The sequence below is a fragment of the Myotis yumanensis genome, unplaced genomic scaffold (genome assembly GCF_028538775.1).
Source record: "Myotis yumanensis isolate MYYU_CA2020_CCGP unplaced genomic scaffold, mMyoYum1.0.hap1 SCAF_4, whole genome shotgun sequence".
Lineage (NCBI taxonomy): Eukaryota > Metazoa > Chordata > Mammalia > Chiroptera > Vespertilionidae > Myotis > Myotis yumanensis.
In genome coordinates this window covers 53362618-53383322 of record NW_027223755.1, presented here as the reverse complement: position 1 = coordinate 53383322, position 20705 = coordinate 53362618, and the positions used below count along the sequence as shown (strand labels likewise).

General features: G+C 37.8%; 1 protein-coding gene across 7 annotated transcripts in view; it reads left to right on the top strand.

Annotated features, from left to right (window-relative positions):
• MCTP1 (multiple C2 and transmembrane domain containing 1) overlaps window positions 1-20705 on the top strand; it is a 434948-nt gene that overhangs the window by 170768 nt on the left and 243475 nt on the right. For all 7 annotated transcript variants that reach the window (XM_070412343.1, XM_070412342.1, XM_070412341.1 and 4 more), the window contains exon 2: window positions 5791-5905. In XM_070412343.1, coding sequence (XP_070268444.1) covers window positions 5791-5905 — 115 coding nt within the window. The remainder of the gene's footprint in view (window positions 1-5790; window positions 5906-20705) is intronic.

Sequence of the window (20705 nt, the reverse complement as noted above, 5' to 3'; positions counted from 1 at the left end):
TCAGCCTTAAAAAAAAAAAAAAGAAGGAAAATCTATCATTTGTAATCATATGGATGGACCTGGAAAACATTTTGCTAAGGGAAATAAACCAGACACAGTAAGACAAACATTAAATCATCTCACTTATATGTAGAATCTAAAATTCTTAAACTCATAGAAGCAAAGCGTAGAATGGGGCTTGCCAGAGGCTGGGGGAAGGGGAAATAGGAGATAATGGTGAAAGGGTACAATGATTCAGTTATTTGGGATGAATAAATTCTTAAGATCTACTATACAGCATAGTGCCAAACAGCTAACAATACTATATTATATACTTAATTTTCTATGGCGGTAGATCTCATGCTAAGTGTTCTTACCACACACACAAAAATTATAATGATAATGATTATGATGATGATGATGATGATGATGATAATAATAATAAAGAGGACAGGAAGAAACTTTGAGAAATTCTAGATATGTCTGTGGCCTTGATGGTAGTGATGGTTCCACAGGTGTATAAACATCCCCAAACTCATCGAGTTATATACACAGCGTTTTAAATATAAATCATACTTCAATAAAGTGGTTAAAAGATAATAACACACATCTAAGTGTGGGACACGGCAGTTTAGGGAAAGGAGGGGTATATTTACAGTTCTAATAATATGACACAAAAAATGTTAACTTGGAAAAAAATAAAAGATTTAAAATGACAATGTTTGTATTAGAGCTACAGTGTGCCTATCATTTCAGATATATCTTTCCTAATACATACTTACATTTGGTAAGTTAAACATTTATTAAAAGGTACTTTATAATGAAAAATATATGTATTTCTAGTATCTCTCTATAACTGGCCTACCAGATTTCTTATTGGAACCATTCAGTGAGCCTGAGGAGAGATGCCTCTCTAGATCTACTTAAGTTCTTGATTTCCTTCTTTTTGGAGTTGGCAATATCCTTGGAACTAGACACAGTGGTGCTTTCTACTGTGGACATTACCATTCTCCCAGGAGCTCAGCTCAAACTTCTGAGTAACTCATGTATCCATCCCCCCTCTCTCTCACATGTCAGTTGACAAATTCAGCTGATTGAATCGCCTCAATATCTTTCTAATTATCTTTTATTTCCATTCTCACTGACAGATGAGGCCCTTATGACTTAAACTGGACTGTTGTAATAAAACTTTTCAAATAATTTCTATATCCACAAGATTTCTCCGATCTCTTCCATCCCACAGAGAGAAAAGGCCTGGTTTTGTTCATCTATGTAATATAAGCACTTAGTCCAGGACAGGAAAGATGAAAGATAGGCAATAAATGTGTGTTAAATGAGGCCTGGTTTTATTGCTTCTCTCTCCAAAGGACTGTGATGCTTTCCTGTTGCCCACAAGAACTCTCCTCAGCCTGGCATCAGTGGGCATCAGTCATCCTTTCCACTTTATTTGTCACACGTGCCAGTGATGCACCGCTGGTGACTACTCACCATTTGGCTCATGCTGATTGTCTCATCCTTTCTTATTTCAAATCTTCACTTATCAAAATTCACATTTTCACACCCTGCTCTGTTGTCATCTCTAGAGAGCTCCTCAGATTCTTTTCCCATAATAATTTGTCTTTCCTGTTCTCTTATGAACTTATAGCACAGTCTGTCTTTATTATAACTTTTGAGTGGATGAAGTTCCACTTTAAGTGCCAATGTTGATCAGTTGGTAATGGCAGCCTAGAGCAGTGGTCAGCAAACTCATTAGTCAGCAGAGCCAAATATCAACAGTACAGCGATTGAAATTTCTTTTGAGAGCCAAATTTTTTAAACTTAAACTATATAGGTAGGACATTGTTATTAACTTAATTAGGGTACTCCTAAGGCTTAGGAAGAGCCACACTAAAGGGGCCAAAGAGCCGCATGTGGCTCGTGAGCCGCTGTTTGCCTACCACAGATAGAGCATTGTATTGAGGAGGATTCTAAGGTTATACTTAGGTTCCTCACAAAAGAAGGTGCTAAAACAGATTGGATGCCTTACTTCAGTACAGAAGAAGTTAACAAACTGCCCACAGAATAGCCAACTTTGTTACAGATGCCCATGTATGTGTCTACTCAGCTAGATCATTTGTCCTTAAAGGCATATGTCTGTCCTCATAGCCTCTATTGCAATTTCTGTTGAGTTTATCCTTAAAAACTCCATTCCCTGATTTTAAAAGTTTACAATCTAACATGGCCAATATAAATTTGTGATAGGATGTGATAATGGACAAAAATAAAACACAAGCATGTAAAGTGCTGATGAAATGGCCCTTGAAAAGTAGGTAGGAAGACATGGGGAACAAGAGGGGCAAGGCAGCATTTAACCAAAGGAAATTAAATCAGTACCTTGAAGAGATATCTGCATTGCTATTCATTACAGCATTATTCACAAAGCCAAGGTATGGAAACAACCTACAAGTAAATGGCTGTCATCAGATGAATAGTCAAATAAAATGTGATGCACACATAAATACACACACAAATGGAATATTTAAAAAAATATATTTTTATTGATTTCAGAGAGGGAGGGAGAGGGAGGGAGAGAAAGAGAGGGAAACATCAATGATGAGAGAGAATCATTGATCAGCCGCCTCCTGCATGCCCCACACTGGGGATCGAGCCTGCAATCTGGGCATGTGCCCTGCCTGGGAATCAAACCATGACCTGATTTATAGGGTGACACTCAACCACTGAACCATGCCAGCCAGGCCACAAATGGAATGTTATTCAGGCTTTAAAAAGCCAATTTATGTAAATTCAGTGAAGTTATCGTTTAACAAGATGTTAAATTCTGAATTTTTCAAAAGTGAAAAATCTAGTATAGTTAGAATTACCTTTGAAATTTCTTAACTTGCCCATAAAGTGGGGAGGTAGATAAGGGTAAAAAAGGTCAAATATATAGTGATGGAGGGAGACTTGATTTTGGGTGGTGAACACACAATATAATATACAGATACTATAGAATTGTACACTTGAAACCTGTATAATTTTATTAACACATCACCCAAATAAATATAATAAAATTAGATGTATATATTTTTAAAATATAAAATCAGGTACTCTATAAATTATTCACTTTAGACTTCAAGTAGCACTGAATAGAGCAATGAAAGCTTCAAAGAAAATACAGATATCTGTGCATTCATTTTTTTCTGTAAGATACCTATCAAGACACTAGAGGAAGATGCAGGGTGGGTTAAAAAACATCTCCTTTCCTATAGATTTTATTCTGGTTTTAGAAAGAAGTAAATCTATCTACATTTAATATTTATTAATGGATTTGTTTATTTTGAAATAATGTATATGAAAGAACCTAATGAAAGCCTTAGAACATACTTGAAGTTTAACAAATGTTTGCTGGATTTTAATTTTGCTTATTAATTGGACCCACATACAAACTGTTCTTTGCAAAGTAGTTCAGAAGCCCTTGGTTGCCATCTCCTGTGTGGCCCAGTGAACAGCTAGCTGTTCCTCTCTTGCAGTTTACACTAGTTTCCAGACACCTTATCATAGTTCAGGAAATCTATATAAAGGAAGATAACAGTTTTTTCCCACGAACCTTGAAAATTAGTAACATCCTATGCTGGCTAGGACGTGGGAAATAGGCACTCATAAATTTCAATAGGAGTATGAAGTATTTAAATCTTTTGGGGAAGATTTATGTCCTAAAAAAATAAAAGCCCAAGTCTTTGTAGTGGCATATAGTGAAACCAATTCAGATTCACCAGTAGGGAGATAATTAAAGAAATTATGGTATTCCTACACTGTGAAAAAATGATGTATGTAAAAGAAAAGTAGATAAATCTATGTGTAGACCAGAAAAGTGCCATGATATTTTAAAATTAAATAAATTATAAAATAATAGACAAATATGATCTTTGTTAGCAACAAACAAAAACTGAAAACTCAACCACAAAAAAAAACCTATATGTGTGTATATTTGTTTATATAAGAAGACAAATAAAAGTGTCGAAGGATATTATTATCCTAAGTAACCCTAAGGAGGTGGGGCAATTAGATGTTTGCCAGAAGAGCAAGGCAATCATTTTACCTTTTGCTTCTCCGTTGTTTGAAGATGTGATCCAAATTAGTGGTAACAGGGAAATAAAAGGCAAAGGCAACTGCAGGATGTAATATGGAAATGGAGTGGATGGAATTTGGCAACTATTTGAATGTGGTGGAAAGGGAAATGAAGAAATCAAGGCTAGCTCATCAATTTCTAGCCTGAGTAACTGCAGGAAAATTCTGTCATTCATAGGAACAGAGATATCATGAGAAGGAGAGAATTCTTTTTTATTGTTACCAGAGGAGAATGATGAGTTTGAGTTATCAGAGTTGCAGTGTTTCTAATTTTAAATGATAATTGCTCCTATAGGAAAGCTTCTTTATCTTGGTCTTAAAACCTCAAACAAAATGATGCTTTATAGTTGTATTTCATATAAATTTTGGAACTGAAAGTATCAGTCTGGTGTCTAATATTTTACCTTATCCATGCATACTATTCCAAAACAAAAAGAACATTTATTTTTTAATTGGAAAAAAATTTATAATTTAAAATCATCTCAACATGTGAAAAAGTAATTTTTCCTGCTATATCAGATTGACAGAAAGTATAAACTGTGACCTGTACAATTTTTACTATATATTTTTTTTTGTCTTACTTTAATACTAGAGGCCTACTGCATGAATTCGTGCACCAGTGGGGTCCTTCAGCCTGGCCAGCGGGATTGGGCCGAAACTGGCTCTACAACATATCCGGAGGGGTCCCAGATTGCGAGAGCGCACAGGCCAGGCCAAGGGACCCCATCGGTGCACAATTGGGTCCAGGGAGGGATGGAGGAGGTTGGCCGGCCTGAGAGGGACCACAAGAGGGCTCCCGGGCATGTCCAGCCTGTCTCACTCAGTCCCGATTGGCCCAACCCCAGCAGCAAGCTAACCTACCAGTCAATACATCTGCCACCTGGTGGTCCGTGCACGTCATAGCAAGCAGTTGAGAACGCTTTGATTGGTTGAACAGCTGAGCGGATGACCGAACACTTAGCATATTAGTCTTTTATTATTAAAGATAGTTAGGCCTCTTCAAGTGTGTTTGTAACTCAATGACTATTAAATAAACAGAGTATGTTGTTGATATTCTATAGAAGTAGCCTTGAAAAGATTTTTAGTCCTAGCAATAGCTTGTGCACTTTTATTCCATAGAAAACAGCACTAGATATTGTCTCTATATTTATATTATTTGCTTGCAAATACTATCAAAATGCTACGTGATTTTATTTATACATAATTATATCATATTTCATGTTGGGGCCAAAATAAAAGTATGTAATTCACCAGGTTGAGCCCTTTTGCATAAATAAAGGAGTCAACAAAGTCACCTGAATGAATCATTTTAATTTTCAGCTCAGTTATGTGGAAATTAACTGCTCTTGCATACCTTTATTCTCTATTCATCATTGATTGTATTTTTACTTCAGAAACTATTCATATGTTAGTTCTTCTTAGTTGAATTATGTGGGGCTTTCCCTGGGAAATGTTTTTCATATTGCATTTGTTATTTTTAATTTGAATTAATACAGGGATTCCTATAACTGCCATTTTTTTAGAGTCTGAAGAATTTCATGAATTTTAAAACCTTCAGAGAACTGGATGATTATGATGCTGTGTGAATTCACAAATCATATTGACTAATTCTTATAGTTTGAGTTAAACTCTATATGGCCCCCTTTTGGAGGAAAGAGAAGAAAGATAATTATTTTAATATTTTGTATACTTCTTATTTTCCAGAAAATAAATACTTCTGGAACCAGTAATGCAGATATCCCTCTGGCTGATCCCGGAATGTACCAATTGGATATTACATTGAGAAAGGGTCAAAGTTTAGCTGCCCGAGATCGAGGAGGTAAGGTCATAAGAAGAACATCACTTGGAAGTTTATTCTGTGTGTTTTTGACAAAATTCTTTTTAATGGTTGCTTAAGTTCAAATAAATTAACTATAATATTATAATTTTTAGAAGGTTGGGTCCAGTGATGTGGTTTGAAATGTTATCTGACTCCTGTGACCACAGGAAGAGGTTATGATGCAAGTTTGCAACTCTGAACTGGACCCAATCCAGACAGCAAAATTCCTACAAAACTGCTGAGAAATTAGACTCTGAGTTATATGTAATTAGTTACACAGTTGGTGAAATAGGTGAGACAAATATTTGAAGCCATACAGAAGTCACTTTTGGCAGGCCTGACATTCTTTTTGCTGCATTGATTTGCTCAGTTGAATCAGCTAAACTTGCAGAAACCAGAACTAGCATCTCACCAAAACTTTGGTGATTCCCAGCAAGCAATTTTCTGAGACTTAGTTGGATCTGACAGTAGTCTCATGGTGGCTTAAACAGGTCTTTGTAGGCTATAATGAAGGAAAAGACAAGGCATTTGGAATCCTTAGTTCCTGGATTCCAAATCCCAAGGCAATCTGATGAACTAGCCTGGGCTCCTTGAACCCAAAATTAGAGGCAGGACCAGAGATAGACCCTAAACAGACAGTATAGCACCCTTTGCACATTTCCAAATATCAGCTATTTAGAATGTGGAGAACTGAGGGCCCCAAGGGCCCAGAATCCCAGAGGAAACTGAATCTGGTCTACCTCCTCGCACTGGGAAGGAGGAGAGTCCCTAAGCCTCCAACTCATTGTCAGAGCACCTGGAGAGCACTCCTGGCATTACATAATCTTCTTTTTCTCCTCCAACCCTATTGACATCCAGACCTAGGGAGTGGAAGGAACCAAATTAGGACTATAGTTTGTACTTTAATCTCCTGTCTCTGTAAGAATAAAATAGAAAAAATAGCCCTGGCCGGTTTGGCTCAGCGGATGAAGCGTCGACTTGTGAACTGAAGGGTCCCAGGTTCGATTCCGGTGAAGGGCATGTACCTGGGTTGTGGGCGCGTCCCCAGTAGGGGGAGTGCAAGAGGCAGCTGAATCGATGTTTCTAACTCTCTCTGTCCCTCTCCCTCTCCCTTCCTCTCTGTAGAAAATCAATAAAATATATTTTTTAAAAAATAGAAAAAATACTATAATAATGTTTTTACACTAGAAACTATACAAATAATGGATTTAGTTTTTAAATAAAAACTAGTAAATATCAGAACGTCCTTAATGAATGAAGATGTGATTAGAATTGCTAAAATTTAAACACAAGGGGGAAAGTTTGAAAATTAACCATCTGACTTAATAACTGAGGAAAAATACTTATTGACTTGAACTTCTTGTCTCAAAATAAGCTATAATTATATAGAGAAAGAAAATAATGCTGTTAACATGGTTTTATTTTGCTATATTTATATAATATTTTTCTTAGTTTTTAGAGTATTCTTCATTCCATGATATAACATCATTTCATCTAAAAAAGAATTGAACCAGACATCAGGAGATCAAACTTTTCATCCTCGATGTGTCTTCCCAACACTAGTAAATACATATGCACACAATTATTTATTATAGCACTAGAGGCCCAGTGAATGAATTTGTGCACCAGTGAGGTCCCTTGGCCTGGTCTGCGGGATTGGGCCAAAACCAGCTCTCCGACATCCCCCGAGGGGTCCCGATTGTGAAAGGGTACATGCCAGGCTGAGGGACCGCACCGATGCACGGTCAGGGCAGGGGAGGGGCGCAGGAGGTTGACCAGCCAGGGAGGGACTGCAGGAGGGCTCCAGGGCATGTCAGGCCCATCTTGCTCAGTCCGATTGGCCAGACCCCAGCAGCTAGTTAATCTACCAGTTGGAGCGTCTGCCCCCTGGTGGTCAGTGCATGTCATCGCGGGCAGTTGATTAGTTGAATGGACGACCGGACACTTAGCATATTAGGCTTTTATTATATAGGGTTTTTTGCAATTATAAGATACCCATTAGTAGGAGAGGTGACTAAATAAACCATGGTGCATACACATGATGAAATACTATGTAGCTGTAAAACAAAGAATAAGGAAAACCTCTAAGAATTGGTATGGAAATAGTTACAGGATATATTATTAATTGAAAAGGTAAAGTGCAAAAGAGTATTGACAATTTGGAATATTTCATGTAAGAAAGGAGTGTAAGAAATTATGCACTATTTGCTCACTTGTTCAAAAAGATATATCAGAAGTAAACTCCAAAAACTAATGAGGTTGGTAGCATATATAGTATAGGTAAGAGCTGGTGTCAAGAATGGAAATGGGAATGGGGTAAAATGAGGAAGGTACATTTCTCTGAGAAAATATTCTTCCATAATTCTCTTTAATCATGGCAATATTTCAGCACTGAATGAATGAATGAAATCAAGCTACGACATGGGAGGAACCCAAAATGGAATATAACTATAACTACACCTCAGGGGGATGGGGAAAAAATGATGAATATAAGTTATTACGTAAAACAGTATTTTAATTATACACTGTAAAACTCAAGAGAAAAAGAACTAACTATGCACAAATAATGTACTCGAGAGCATGAGTGTCAATTCTAAAACTACTTATTGTGTATGCTGAGAATGAGCAAATAAGTAAATGTATTGTAGATGAGTGCCAGAAGTTACAATATACAACAGGCCAGCATGACTCAGTGATTTGAGTGTTGACCTATCAATCAGTGTGGTCATGGTTCAATTCCTGGTCAGGGCGCATGCCCAGGTTGCGGAATCAATCCCCTGTGTGGGAGATGCAGAAGGCAGCCAATCAATGATTTTCTCTCATCATTGATGTTTCTCTCTCTCTCCTTCCCCCTTCCTCTTGAAAAATCAATAAAAATATTTAAAAAACAATATACAACAGGGGAAAGCTGGGATGAACTTCATGGTATTCAATGGTATCAGTATGAACTAATGGTTTTTAATCTATATTAATAAAAGGGTAATATGCAAATTGGTCATGACGCCCTCAACAGTCACGACCGGACATGCTAATTAGTCATGACCAGTATGCAAATTGACCACCACTCCAACACAATAAGAAAGGGATATGCTAATTAGCCCTGATATGCTAATTAGTCATGACCAATATGCAAATTGATCATCACTCCAACACACAAGATGTCCACCCCCATGTGTCCACAAGATGGCCTGCAGGAGAGGGCAGTTGGGGGCAACCGGGCCAGCAGGGGAGGGCAATTAGGGCAATCAGGCTGGCAGGGGATCAGTTAGGCATCGATCAGGCTGGCAGGGAGTGGTTACGAGGTGATCAGGCTGGCAGGCAGAAGCAGTTAGGGGCAATCAGGCAGGCAGGTAGGCGAGCGGTTGGGAGCCAGCAGTCCTGGATTGTGAGAGGGATGTCCGACTGCCCGTTTAGGCCCAATCCCACTGGGCAGTCAGACATCCCTCAAGGGGTTCCAGATTGGAGAGGGTGCAGGCTGGGCTGAGGGACAACTCCCCGCCTACCCCCCCTCCCGCACGAATTTCATGCACCGGGCCTCTAGTAGAGATATAGGTAACAATTAAAATTGACAGAGGTGTGTGTGTGTGTGTGTGTGTGTGTGTGTGTGTGTGTGTGTTGACTTGTGTGTATGTGTAGTAGATTGTATTTTCCTAGATCTGTCTCATAAGAGCCCCTCAGAGAAGTTATAAAGATGTAATCGACACACATTTGGCCCAGATCTTGGTTTCTAAATACAATTTTCCCAATAAAAATAAGCAGGGCTCCTGGAGAAATGGTTGGTTGCAGATGTAGGGCAGCAAAAGTACAAGATGAGCCTGGAACATTTTTCAGAGAGTAGGGAAGTACTCAAAAATTGATGGCAGAATGTCAAAATGATATAGGAGCCAAATTAAAGGAGCTCCTAATGACTAGAGCTGGAACAATTTTGGCAACAAAATAAATAATGGCAGCAATAGATTATAAATCATAGAATAATATAAATATCTATGTCTTCTTACTAGTAAATCAATAATTGAATAAGTAAATGGGTGAGAAGGCACAGCTTTTGCTTATGTTAGAATTGCAATGAGTAAATGTAGAAGGGAAAATAGAAATAAAAAATTCCTTTTAACAAACAATGCAGTAACAGTTGTAGTAAAAATCAGCAATTGATGCTAAATTTGTAGGTGCAAAATTATGATGAGTACAGGTATTTGCATCATTTCAAAGTACTTTTCCACGAAATATGTATGAACTACAAAGAGGAAAATAATAACTTACAGTGGAGAAACTTGGAAGACACCACCTTTAGCAAGTAGTTAAAGATAAAATCAGCATTAATGAGGCAGACAGATACCATGGACCTGCTGATGTGATGTACTGAGAAAGGCACATTATGTCTATGGGATTCTGTCGTAATGCATAAAGCCATTGTAATCATGAGAAGACATCAGGCAGCTCTGGCAAGATATGAAGCCAGTTGTCTGAGCTGAGTAGCAGCTACCATTTGCTCAATCTTGTTCCACAGTTTTAAGTTTGGATGGCACTGTGCATGCACCACTCTCTTTCTTAAAGGAGCAAATTTTTCTCTAGAGATAAAAATAGGGATTGTGCTAAGGTAGAATGAGAGAGCCATGTTCTTAAGAAAAAGGTTACTTTGTGGAAGTGAAGAATATCCCAAAGTGTTTAAAATGCAAACTCTGATCCAACTTCACTATTTTACTTACTTGCCTGGAATTAATGAAGTTTTTATTGGGTAGATATGAGAAGAGAAATTAAACACAGGAAACAACCTGAATTAAGTTTGAGATTGATTAAAATTCATTTTAGACCCACCTGTGAAAAACAAATGTGTTAAGCATATGCTTATGTAGTTAGTATTGGAACACTTTAGATTTGTGAATATATATATGATTTATATATATATGATAACTAGATATAGATGGATAGTTTGAAGTGATAAAATCAGTCAGGAAGTACTACAGTGATGTAGGAGTATAGTTTTGAGGGTCTGAACCAGAATTATGGATGTGGAAAAGGAGACTATGATAGTTGGTTCAGGAGAATGACCAGTAGCACCTGAGATTAATTTATGAGGAGGTTAAAAACAACAACTATAGAGCCCTGGCCAGGTGGCTCAGTTGGTTGGAGCATTGTCCTATACACCAAAACTGTTTCAAGTTTGATTCCTGGTCAGGGCACATACCTAGGTTGCAAGTTTAATCCCTAGTCTGGGTATGTAGGGGAAGCAACTGATCAATGTTTCTCTCTCACTTAGATGTTTCTCTCTCACTCGCTCTCTCTCTAAAATCAATAAAATGTATGTCCTCTGGTGAAGATTAAGAAACTATTGAGATTTTTAAGGCTGATGTTACCTGGGAGCCAAGTGGATTTTGGTGAATGTAAGAAGCAATATTGTATTACTATTATAATTAGCAGAAATTATACATTTTTATCATTCATTACATTGATGCCTTCACCTACTGCCCAGCAAAACCAAAATCCTATGACCCCTGTGTCCCATATTACCCCTGCCCAGAATAGTGGAAGAGAAAAACTCATTTCCATCCTCATCATCATTGCTTGAACTTTGCATAGCCAGAATCTTCCTTCAAAAGTAATAGACTTTGAGTTTGGCTTAGCAGTCAAAACTGGCCATGATGCTTTCATTTTTATAACCTGTTTTGCAGAACAATAACCAGATGGCTTCTTGGAATGGTTCTGCCTTTTCCTGTTTTATTATCTCAGCTTTAAGAAGCCTGGTGGACTAGAAAGCCCATGATTTGGGGAGTCTGACACACATAGTTTCAAAGCCAAGCTCAGTATTATATTAGCTGTGTGACTTTGAGATCTGCAGTTTCTCTGTTGAAATTGTAGGGTTCCAGACGTAGTAAATAAAAATACAGGATGCCTAATTAAATTTGAATTTCAGATAAACAGTGCATTACCTTTTTAAATGAGTTCCATATTTTATCTGGCAACTCTATGGCAATTGTCATGTCTAGTTATTATTAGAAAAATGCCGTTTACATTTTCATTGGATTGGGCCTTCAGGACTATATTATCATCTATCATATGTTGAGTGTAATGTCCTGATATGATTATTTGTATTGCTAGAAAAATAACAATCTGTGTAGATATGGTTGGTGATAAGCAATTCCCTACAATTGAACTTAAAATTTGTATCATGGAGGATATTTTAATTTCCTAGGGCTGCCTTAACAAATTACTACAAAATTGGTGGCTTAAAGCAACAGAAATTTATTATTTCACAGTTCTGAGGTTCAGGAGTCAAAAAATCAACATGTGGTAGGGAAACACTCCCGTTAAAGGCTCTTGGGGAGAATTCTTCCTTGCCTTTTCGCTGCTGGTGGATCCAGGCATTCCTGGGATGGTGGCAGCATCACTCTGACCTCTGCTTCCATCTCCATGTGGCACTCCTCCCTGTGTCTTCATGTCTCCAATCTTTCTCTTCTGTCTCTCAGAAGGACATTAGTCATCGTATTTAGGCTCGCCCTAAAGCCAGGATGATCTCATCTCAAGGAGAATGACCAGTAGCACCTGAGACTGCATCTACAAAAACCCCATTTCCAAATAAGGTCACATTCACAAGAACCAGGGTTTAGAACTTGGACATATCTTCAGGAAAACCCATGTCAGTCCACTACAGAGGACAGTTGCTTCTCTTCAAATACTGAGAACAAATTTAAATCTTCAAAAAAAGTGATCCATGTGAGCTAGTCTATTGTGTTTCTGTTAATAACAATGTTAGAAATCCCTGCATTGAATAGAGTGAGGGAATCTCAGTCTACTCTGTGAGTCTGATGTGTCAAATGTTAAAGGAAAGTGTTTCTGAGAACAATATTTTCAAGTTGAAGTAAGAATTATGAACTATGGGGGCTGGGAAAAGACTTAGGACAGCGGTTCTCAACATGTGGGTCGCGACCTCTTTGGGGGTCGAAAGACTCTTTCACAGGGGTCGCCTAAGACCATCGGAAAACACATATATAATTACATGTTGTTTTGTGATTAATCACTATGCTTTAATTATGTTCAATTTGTAACAATGAAAATACATCCTGCATATCAGATATTTACATTATGATTCATAACAGTAGCAAAATTACAGTTGTGAAGTAGCAGCGAAAATAATTTTATGGTTGGGGGTCACCACAACATGAGGAACTGTATTAAAGGGTCACGGCATTAGGAAGGTTGAGAACCACTGACTTAGAAGACTATACCCTGCCAAGCTTAATTTTTCTCATGGTTTAATGAAACCTTGCTGATTGAGAAATTCTACTGATTATACCATAGCCAGATCTGAAAATAGAGGAAGTCAATAGGTTTTCCTTTTTACTCTATCACATGCACCAGGAAATCAATACAGTGAAAGGACAAAACATCTTAAATGGGTAATTATTGCTCTTGAAACACAATGTAGCATATCAGTAATGGAGAAAACTGAACAAGATTACATTTTAACTTTCTACATGAAGATAAGGAACTGTCCTTAAAATTTCATTAGCAAAGACAAAAACATTTTATTTTTTAAATATGTTTTTATTGATTTCAGAGAGAGAAAGGGAAAGGGAGAGATAGATAGAGACATCAGTAATAAGAGAGAATAGTCAATTGGTTGCCTCCTGCATGCCCACTACTGGGGATCGAGCCTGAAATCCAGGCATTTGCCCTGACCAGGAATTGAACTGTGACTTCCTGATTCACGGGTTGAGCTCAACCACTGAGCAACACCAGCCAGGCAACAAGAACATTTTAGATTTATCAGTGCTTAATGATATATGTCACTTTATAGATTTCTAATTTTTATAGCCTTGTAAAGACAAAGCAGTGCACACGCTATTTTTAAGAAGTCCAGCATAAGTGTAGGAGAAAAGGTCGGGAAAGTAATATGGCAAATCCCCAGGGAGAAAGACCTGGCTATCCCAAGGAGGGCCTCAGAGTTGGTAATTCTGGGATTTATCTAAGCTTTGGGGCTGTAGCTGAAGAGCTTGTGGAGAGGTCTAGAAAATAGGATGTAGCAAACTGGTTCAATAAAATTGGGTTTAGGACCTGTGGTATATGCAGAATTCCACATTGACCCCTGATGATCTGTGTCCTTATTTATTAACCCCTTCCCCTTTAGTTTGGGTGGGATCTGAGAATACAATGGATATCACTCCTATAATTATGCTATTTTATGTTAGATGTCAAAACCATGGAAATATTTTGCAAATGCACTTAGTGCCTCTAATCATTGACTTTGAATTAAAAGGGAAATTATCCTTGGTGGGCCTGACCTAGTCAGATGAGTTTTTTGAAAGGAACTGGTGCCCTCTTTGAGATAGAGAGCTTCTCTTGCTGGCCTTAAAGAAGCAAACAGCCATGTGTGGACTGAAAATGAAGAGGGATGGCCTCTAGGAGCTAAGGGCTTCCGTCCTATAGCTACAAGGATCTGAGTTCTGCCAACAACTGAGTGACCTTGGGAAAAGATCCCAAGGACCAGTGAGAACTCAGCCCAGCTGACACTTTGCAGCCTTGTGAGACTGTAAGCAGAGCTCCCAGTTAAGCCAAGCCTGGCCTGCAGAAACCTTGAGATAAGAAATGTGTGTAGTTTTAAGCTACCTAAAGTGTACACTAGTAGAAAACTACTACAGGGTCTACTAGTAAGTTAAGCAGAGAGACAAAAGGACATTCACTGTCTTTCCTTCTATATTGTCCAGCCTGTTTCAATTCTACTGGAAAATACTGTTTAAAAAAACACTCTTTGAACCATTGGAATTAATAAAATCTTAAGTAGTTTCCCTTAATAAGGCTAGAAGGTAGAGAACCAAATAAATTAACATGTGGAATTATTAGATGCCAAGTTGCTTTAAAAAATCATTTTTACCACACCCAATGCATAGAATTGCTAAAGAGCACTTTCATTTCACTAAAAGATTAGCATTTGGAAAATATTAATTCTTGAGGTAGCAATCATTTATTTGAATACAATAGAAATCAATTGTCACATTTCTAAATGGAAATGAGGATGTTAGTGAAGGTTGAAATGACTCAACAAGGATATACTGTTATTCTGTGAAGACTTGTAAATCAGCCCAGACCCCCAAAAAGGGGAGGGGGGACCTCAATATCTGTTGGGATAAAGATATTCTTAAAAGGTAACTCTAGCTCAAGAATAAATATGAATATAAACCTCCAGAGCTTTTAGTATCCATGGAAAGTAGATTAGAAGAAACTGCTTTAATCAATTTATAGTGAAACAACTTTAAAGAAAACAAATAAATCAAAATATAAAAATAAACACACATGCTAGGCTAAGAGGACACAACTGCTGATGTTTGATTACAATTCTGCCTTGTTGCAATGTGAGGAGTATCTTTAGCAAACAGGATAAATGTCTCTGACAAAGGCAAAGAGAAAATCAGTTATTTGAACTTTCTAATTTTTACATAGTTTCATAATGAGAATGTAATTAAATGTGAAGGGCTGAAGCAAACAGAGAAAGCCCATAAAACTCTTCTGTGTAAAACTGCACTCAACATTAGGAAGCTGGCCAAGTGATTTTACGTGTAACAGTGAAAGCTGTTGGGCTTTCATGGAATCGTGCATTTGACTTATCAAAAAACTGCACTGCCTCCGAAACACAGGTCATGAGGTGCAGCTACTGTTTTCCATGTGTATGCAGTAAGTTGTGTGTTCAGGTTGTGCAGAGTCCCTAAGGCGTAGCCTAAAGTACTTCATCATTCAAAGATCTCCATGTGCTATTTTGCCCCTGAAATATTATCCCTTGTGCCAATCTAAGACAGATTCTACTTTCAATTTTTACTCCCTTTTAAAACTTTATAAATGTGGTGTTTATTTAAAAATATATTTTATTGATTTTTTTACAGAGAGGAAGGGAGAGGGAGAGTTAGAAACATGAACAAGAGAGAAACATTGATCAGCTGCCTCCTGCACACCTCCTACTGGGAATGTGCCTGCAACCAAGATACATGCCCTTGACCGGAATGGAACCTGGGACCTTTCAGCCCGCAGGCTGACGCTCTATTCACTGAGCCAAACCGGTTAGGGCTAAATGTTGCTTTTTCAGAGTTTATCTTCAACATAGGTCATAAGAATGCCTCAGACATCAGGGATAAGAAAAGGGTCACAGAAAAGAGCAAGTGTTAGGAAATCAGTTTCCAGCTCTGCAAGAAAAAACACCACACAAAATAACATTAGATCACATCCTGCATTTCTATAGCATTTTTAAAATTTTCATATGTTAAAAATTCATTCTGGCTCCAGAGACAGTTAAAAGTCAGACCTACTCTACACATGTTTTGAGAGTCAAGTAAACAGAATTTATAAAGTAATTGTCACAATCACACATTGGTAAAAAATTAGAGAGTAGGACTTGGGTTTGGGATTTGTTTTTTAAATGAAAAGCTTCAGAACTGGGAGAATTTATAAATCTGAGATATTTTGATGATGGCAGTGTTGTTACCAGTCCTTCGGGCAAGGCCTTTGATCTCTGTACTGAACTTCCAAATAGACATTGAAGGTGTGAAAATCTAAAGCGAAGAGAGAAAAAAAATCTTATTTCAAACAACCAAAAATTAAAGCCATTAATGAATGGGGCTGCAAATCATTGTTGCATTTAATACGGCACTCATATTCAGTTATCAGCACTGCTGAATGATGTTTATGTCACATATTGATATTAAATGGTCTGTTTTACAGGCCTGTTAGTTATTAAGGGAAGATGAGCTTTTATTCAGTCTCAAAAGAAGGTACATGGTTAAATTTACTTCTCATGCACTTTTTTCCCCCATATTTTTTTATTGTTTGATCAGATTAGTTTATTGGGTTAGTCTTTTAAGATCGCTATAATTTGTTTTTCATAAAATATTATTTTTTCCAGCTTCACTGAAATATAATTGACAAAAATGTATATATATTTAAGGTGTGCAATGTGATCTTTCAATATATGTATACATTGTCAAATAATTACTCCAATCAAGCTAATAGGCATATCACATATCCTTTATAAGAAAGTCTTTTAGCCCGGCCGGTGTGGCTCAGTTGATTGAGCATCGTTCTATGCACCAGGAGGTCTCTGGTTCAATTTCCAGTCAGACTTGATCCCCAGTAGGGGACATGCAGGAGCAGCCTATCACTGTTTCTATCTCTCTCTCCCTCTCCCTTCCATTCTCTGAATCGATAAAAACATTTTTTAAAAATAAAAAATAAAGTATTTTATTTGTTTCAACAAGTTTCCTTCAAGCTTTTTAAAATTTCTCCAACTATACTATATATATATGCTTTTTAGGATAGACACATTAATTTTCTACTGCTTTCCATAAGTTAAGTAGCTTAAAACAATATCTATTTAATAGTTCACAGGTTCTGTAGGTCCAGAATATGGACACAGCATAACTGAGTTCTCTGCTCAGAGCCTCATAAGGCCAAAATCAAGTTGTCACCCAGGCTGAACTTTTATCTGGAGCTCAGGGTCCTTCCAAGTTCATTCTTGGTATTGTTACTGGAATGAAGGACTGAAGGGGTCCATTTGCCTGTGCACATCAAAATTTAATAAGACATGAACAGGAGTTTGCAGCCAAGAAAGTAAAGCTTTATAAAGGAGATGGCACCATGCCTGGAGTCACAGGTAGTTCATGCTCAAATATCTGGCTTCCTAATGGCTTCCAGGGGATGAATTATATAGGGAAAAAATCAATTGGTCATGGTGACTAGTAGAGTTAAGGTCATGGTCTCTACTGATTGGTTGGTGCTAGGATAGGGGTAATTGATCATTGCATCTGGTCCCGACTTCTGCCACGGAGTTGCTGTGTCCAATTTTGCAAGGATTTGTTTTGTGTTCGTTCTGCTTTCCTAAGTCCAGAGCTAAAACACATCCAAGGACAAGGTATTATGTTGAGTTTGATTGAAAACTTTGTCTTAATTGTCAATAGACCCAGGACCTTGTTTCTAAGACCAAGATTCTGGATGCTGACCAGACCTCATTGTCCTGGAGGCTTGATGATTAAGCAAGGGAGAGTGAGGTGGGTAAATCAGGACCCCAGGTGAGGCTAATTTGAGTTAAAGGGAAAAAAAAATAAAAATAAAAGGCTAGATGAAAGAAAATAAGGTTTCTGCATGGTTATGGTATTGTTAGAATTCAATTGATTGTGGTTGTAAGTCTACAGTCCCTGTTTTCTTGCTGTCTGCCACTAGGGTTTCTTTTAGCTCCTAGAATCCAGTTTCAGGTCCTTTCCATGTGGCCTCTTCCATTTTCAAGGCAGCAATAACACATGTCAGATCCTCCTCATGTTTAAAATCTGACTTTCCTTTCTGCTACCATATAAAGAAAACCTGTGTTTTCAAAGGAAAGTTGATTACTTTAGGTCTGCTCTAACAATCTCCCTTTTGATAAACTCAAAGTCAGCTCATTAGTAACCTTAATTACATCTGCAAAATCCCTTTTGTCATGTAAATAGCATGATCACAGACATGATATCTCATCATTCTCAGTCCAGGGATTGGAAGGAGAAATCTTAAGGTGCATTTTAGAATGTACAATAGGGAAGACATTTACCACCAACTTCCAGTAATGTCTATCTCATTATATTTGTGGCAAGCCAACAACATTTAGTAAATACTCATCGATTAAATATAATATTTTAATGACAAATGTTGGTTGCCAAATATCATTTGATGATAAGATAATACTGACATCAACAGGAGTCAAAACAGGTTCTGAAAATAATTTGTATTTGGTAATATCTATACTAATAAAAGGGTAATATGCTAATTAGACCGGACATCTTCTGGCCATCTTCTAAGTGTCCTTCCGGACAAAGCCACAGTGGCAGGGGCCGAGGCAGAGGTGGTTAGGGGTGATCAGGCTGGCAGGGGGGAGCAGTTAGGAGTCAGTGGTCCCCGATTGTGAGAGGGATGTCCGACTGCCGGTTTAGACTAAAATGGCAGTCGGACATCCCCCGAGGGGTCTGGATTGAAGAGGGTGCAGGCTGGACTGAGGGACCACCCTCTCCCATGCACGAATTTCATGCACCGGGCCTCTAGTTGTATTATATGTAGCTTATAAGACTAAATTTTAAAGGATGCAGTGTAGATGTAAATATGAGAACTGTAAAATTTCACATTCATTTTATATGCATTATTAACCTTTAGGTTGGCTTTGTCAAATAATTTTAGACCAGCTATTCTTAAATTTAGAAATTACTTTGAATAATTTAAGAACGCAATAGACTTACCCTTTTATAATTGGCCCTTTTTCAGGTGTTGGTATATTTTCTAATCAAAGACAGATCATTTGACATTAGATAATGCAGTCTTAAAATATTTTTATCTATTTAATCATTTACTATTCTATTTTGACTTGAAGAATTCCAAGTCCTAACCAGGGATCTGTAGATTCCCACATGATCTGTTATCCCACGAAGCTCTGACTTCTTTCACTTACTTTCTGGTCACTCTCTCCATCCACACTAGAAATCTTCAGGGCCTCTGCACTTCAGCTTCTTCTGCCTGAAATTTGCTTCAGGCCCCTTTATGTGTCTGTAAGTGAGGCTTTCCTTCCACACCCTATCTAAAATAGCAGGTACCTCTGACCTTTACCTGTGGTTCTATGATCCTTCATGCACCTATCACCAAATGGCATATTATCTATTTCTTCATTGATTCCTTGCCTGTTCCCCTTCACTAGAAGGAAAGTTCCTTGGGAATAGGGACTTGGTTTTATGCTCTGCTGAATACCTAGTGCCTAGCACACAATAAACATATAGTAAATATTGTTGAGAACACGAATGTATTTTAGAAAAGAAAAAATATTCAGCTAGAGAATTTATAATATAAATCTTGTATTAAGAAAGAGCCTTGTCTTCTTTTAAAAAGTAGCAAAATGTTAATGGAAATAGAAAAGTAGGAAGCTTGGCAGGAAGGCAGAAGGCAAGAAAGAGTGGGTCGTTAAAATGTAGTGCTTAGTTTGATCCTACAGTTGTTCTTAAACTTACCATGCAGACCTGGCCTTTTCCCACACCCCACTAGAGAGTTGAAGGGGGAGTGAAAGCAAAAAACACCTACTATTATCCCTAATACTGTCTTTTCTTCTAGCGGAGACAACATGCTTTAGAAGGATAATTGCAAGTTTTGAAGTCACTTGTCACATTAAACATTTATTAACTGTTTTTAGCCTAAGGGGCAAAGGTTTTTTCATTGTTCCTCAAGTATTTTAGTTACATGGTAGGTGTTAATATTTCACTTTGCTTATCATTTTCACTTGCTTATAAAACTTATATAATCATTGACACACCTCATCTTCTGGGTTTATATTCAATTGGGAGCTGTAGACCAGTTATGTGCCTGGGAAGAAGAAGATAACATAGCTATTGCCAATAAATGGCAGTCCTGGCAACAATCTACCTTCCTAGTCACCAAATAACTGGTTCACTCTTTTTTTTCTGGATATAGAAGACATTCACCTTTCCCAAGGGAAACAGTCCAAAGTCCCATGAGGTCATTGTGTCCAGCTCTATGTGCAGGATCTCTGAGTAAAACAAAATCCTTTATCAGGTCCAAATGTGGTTCTTGGGAGTCCAGTGAACTATTAATCTATCTGCCACTTTGCCATACACATCTACACTAATAAAAGAGAAACATGCAAACTGGTGTCACTCCACTATGCCCACCAGCCAATGGGATGAGTATGCAAATTAACCCAACAAAGATGGCAGTTAATTTGCATACACAGGTGTGGAGCGAAGACTGAAGTCTCCGGACGTACTGAAGACTGAAGACTGAAGAGGCTTAGCTTCTC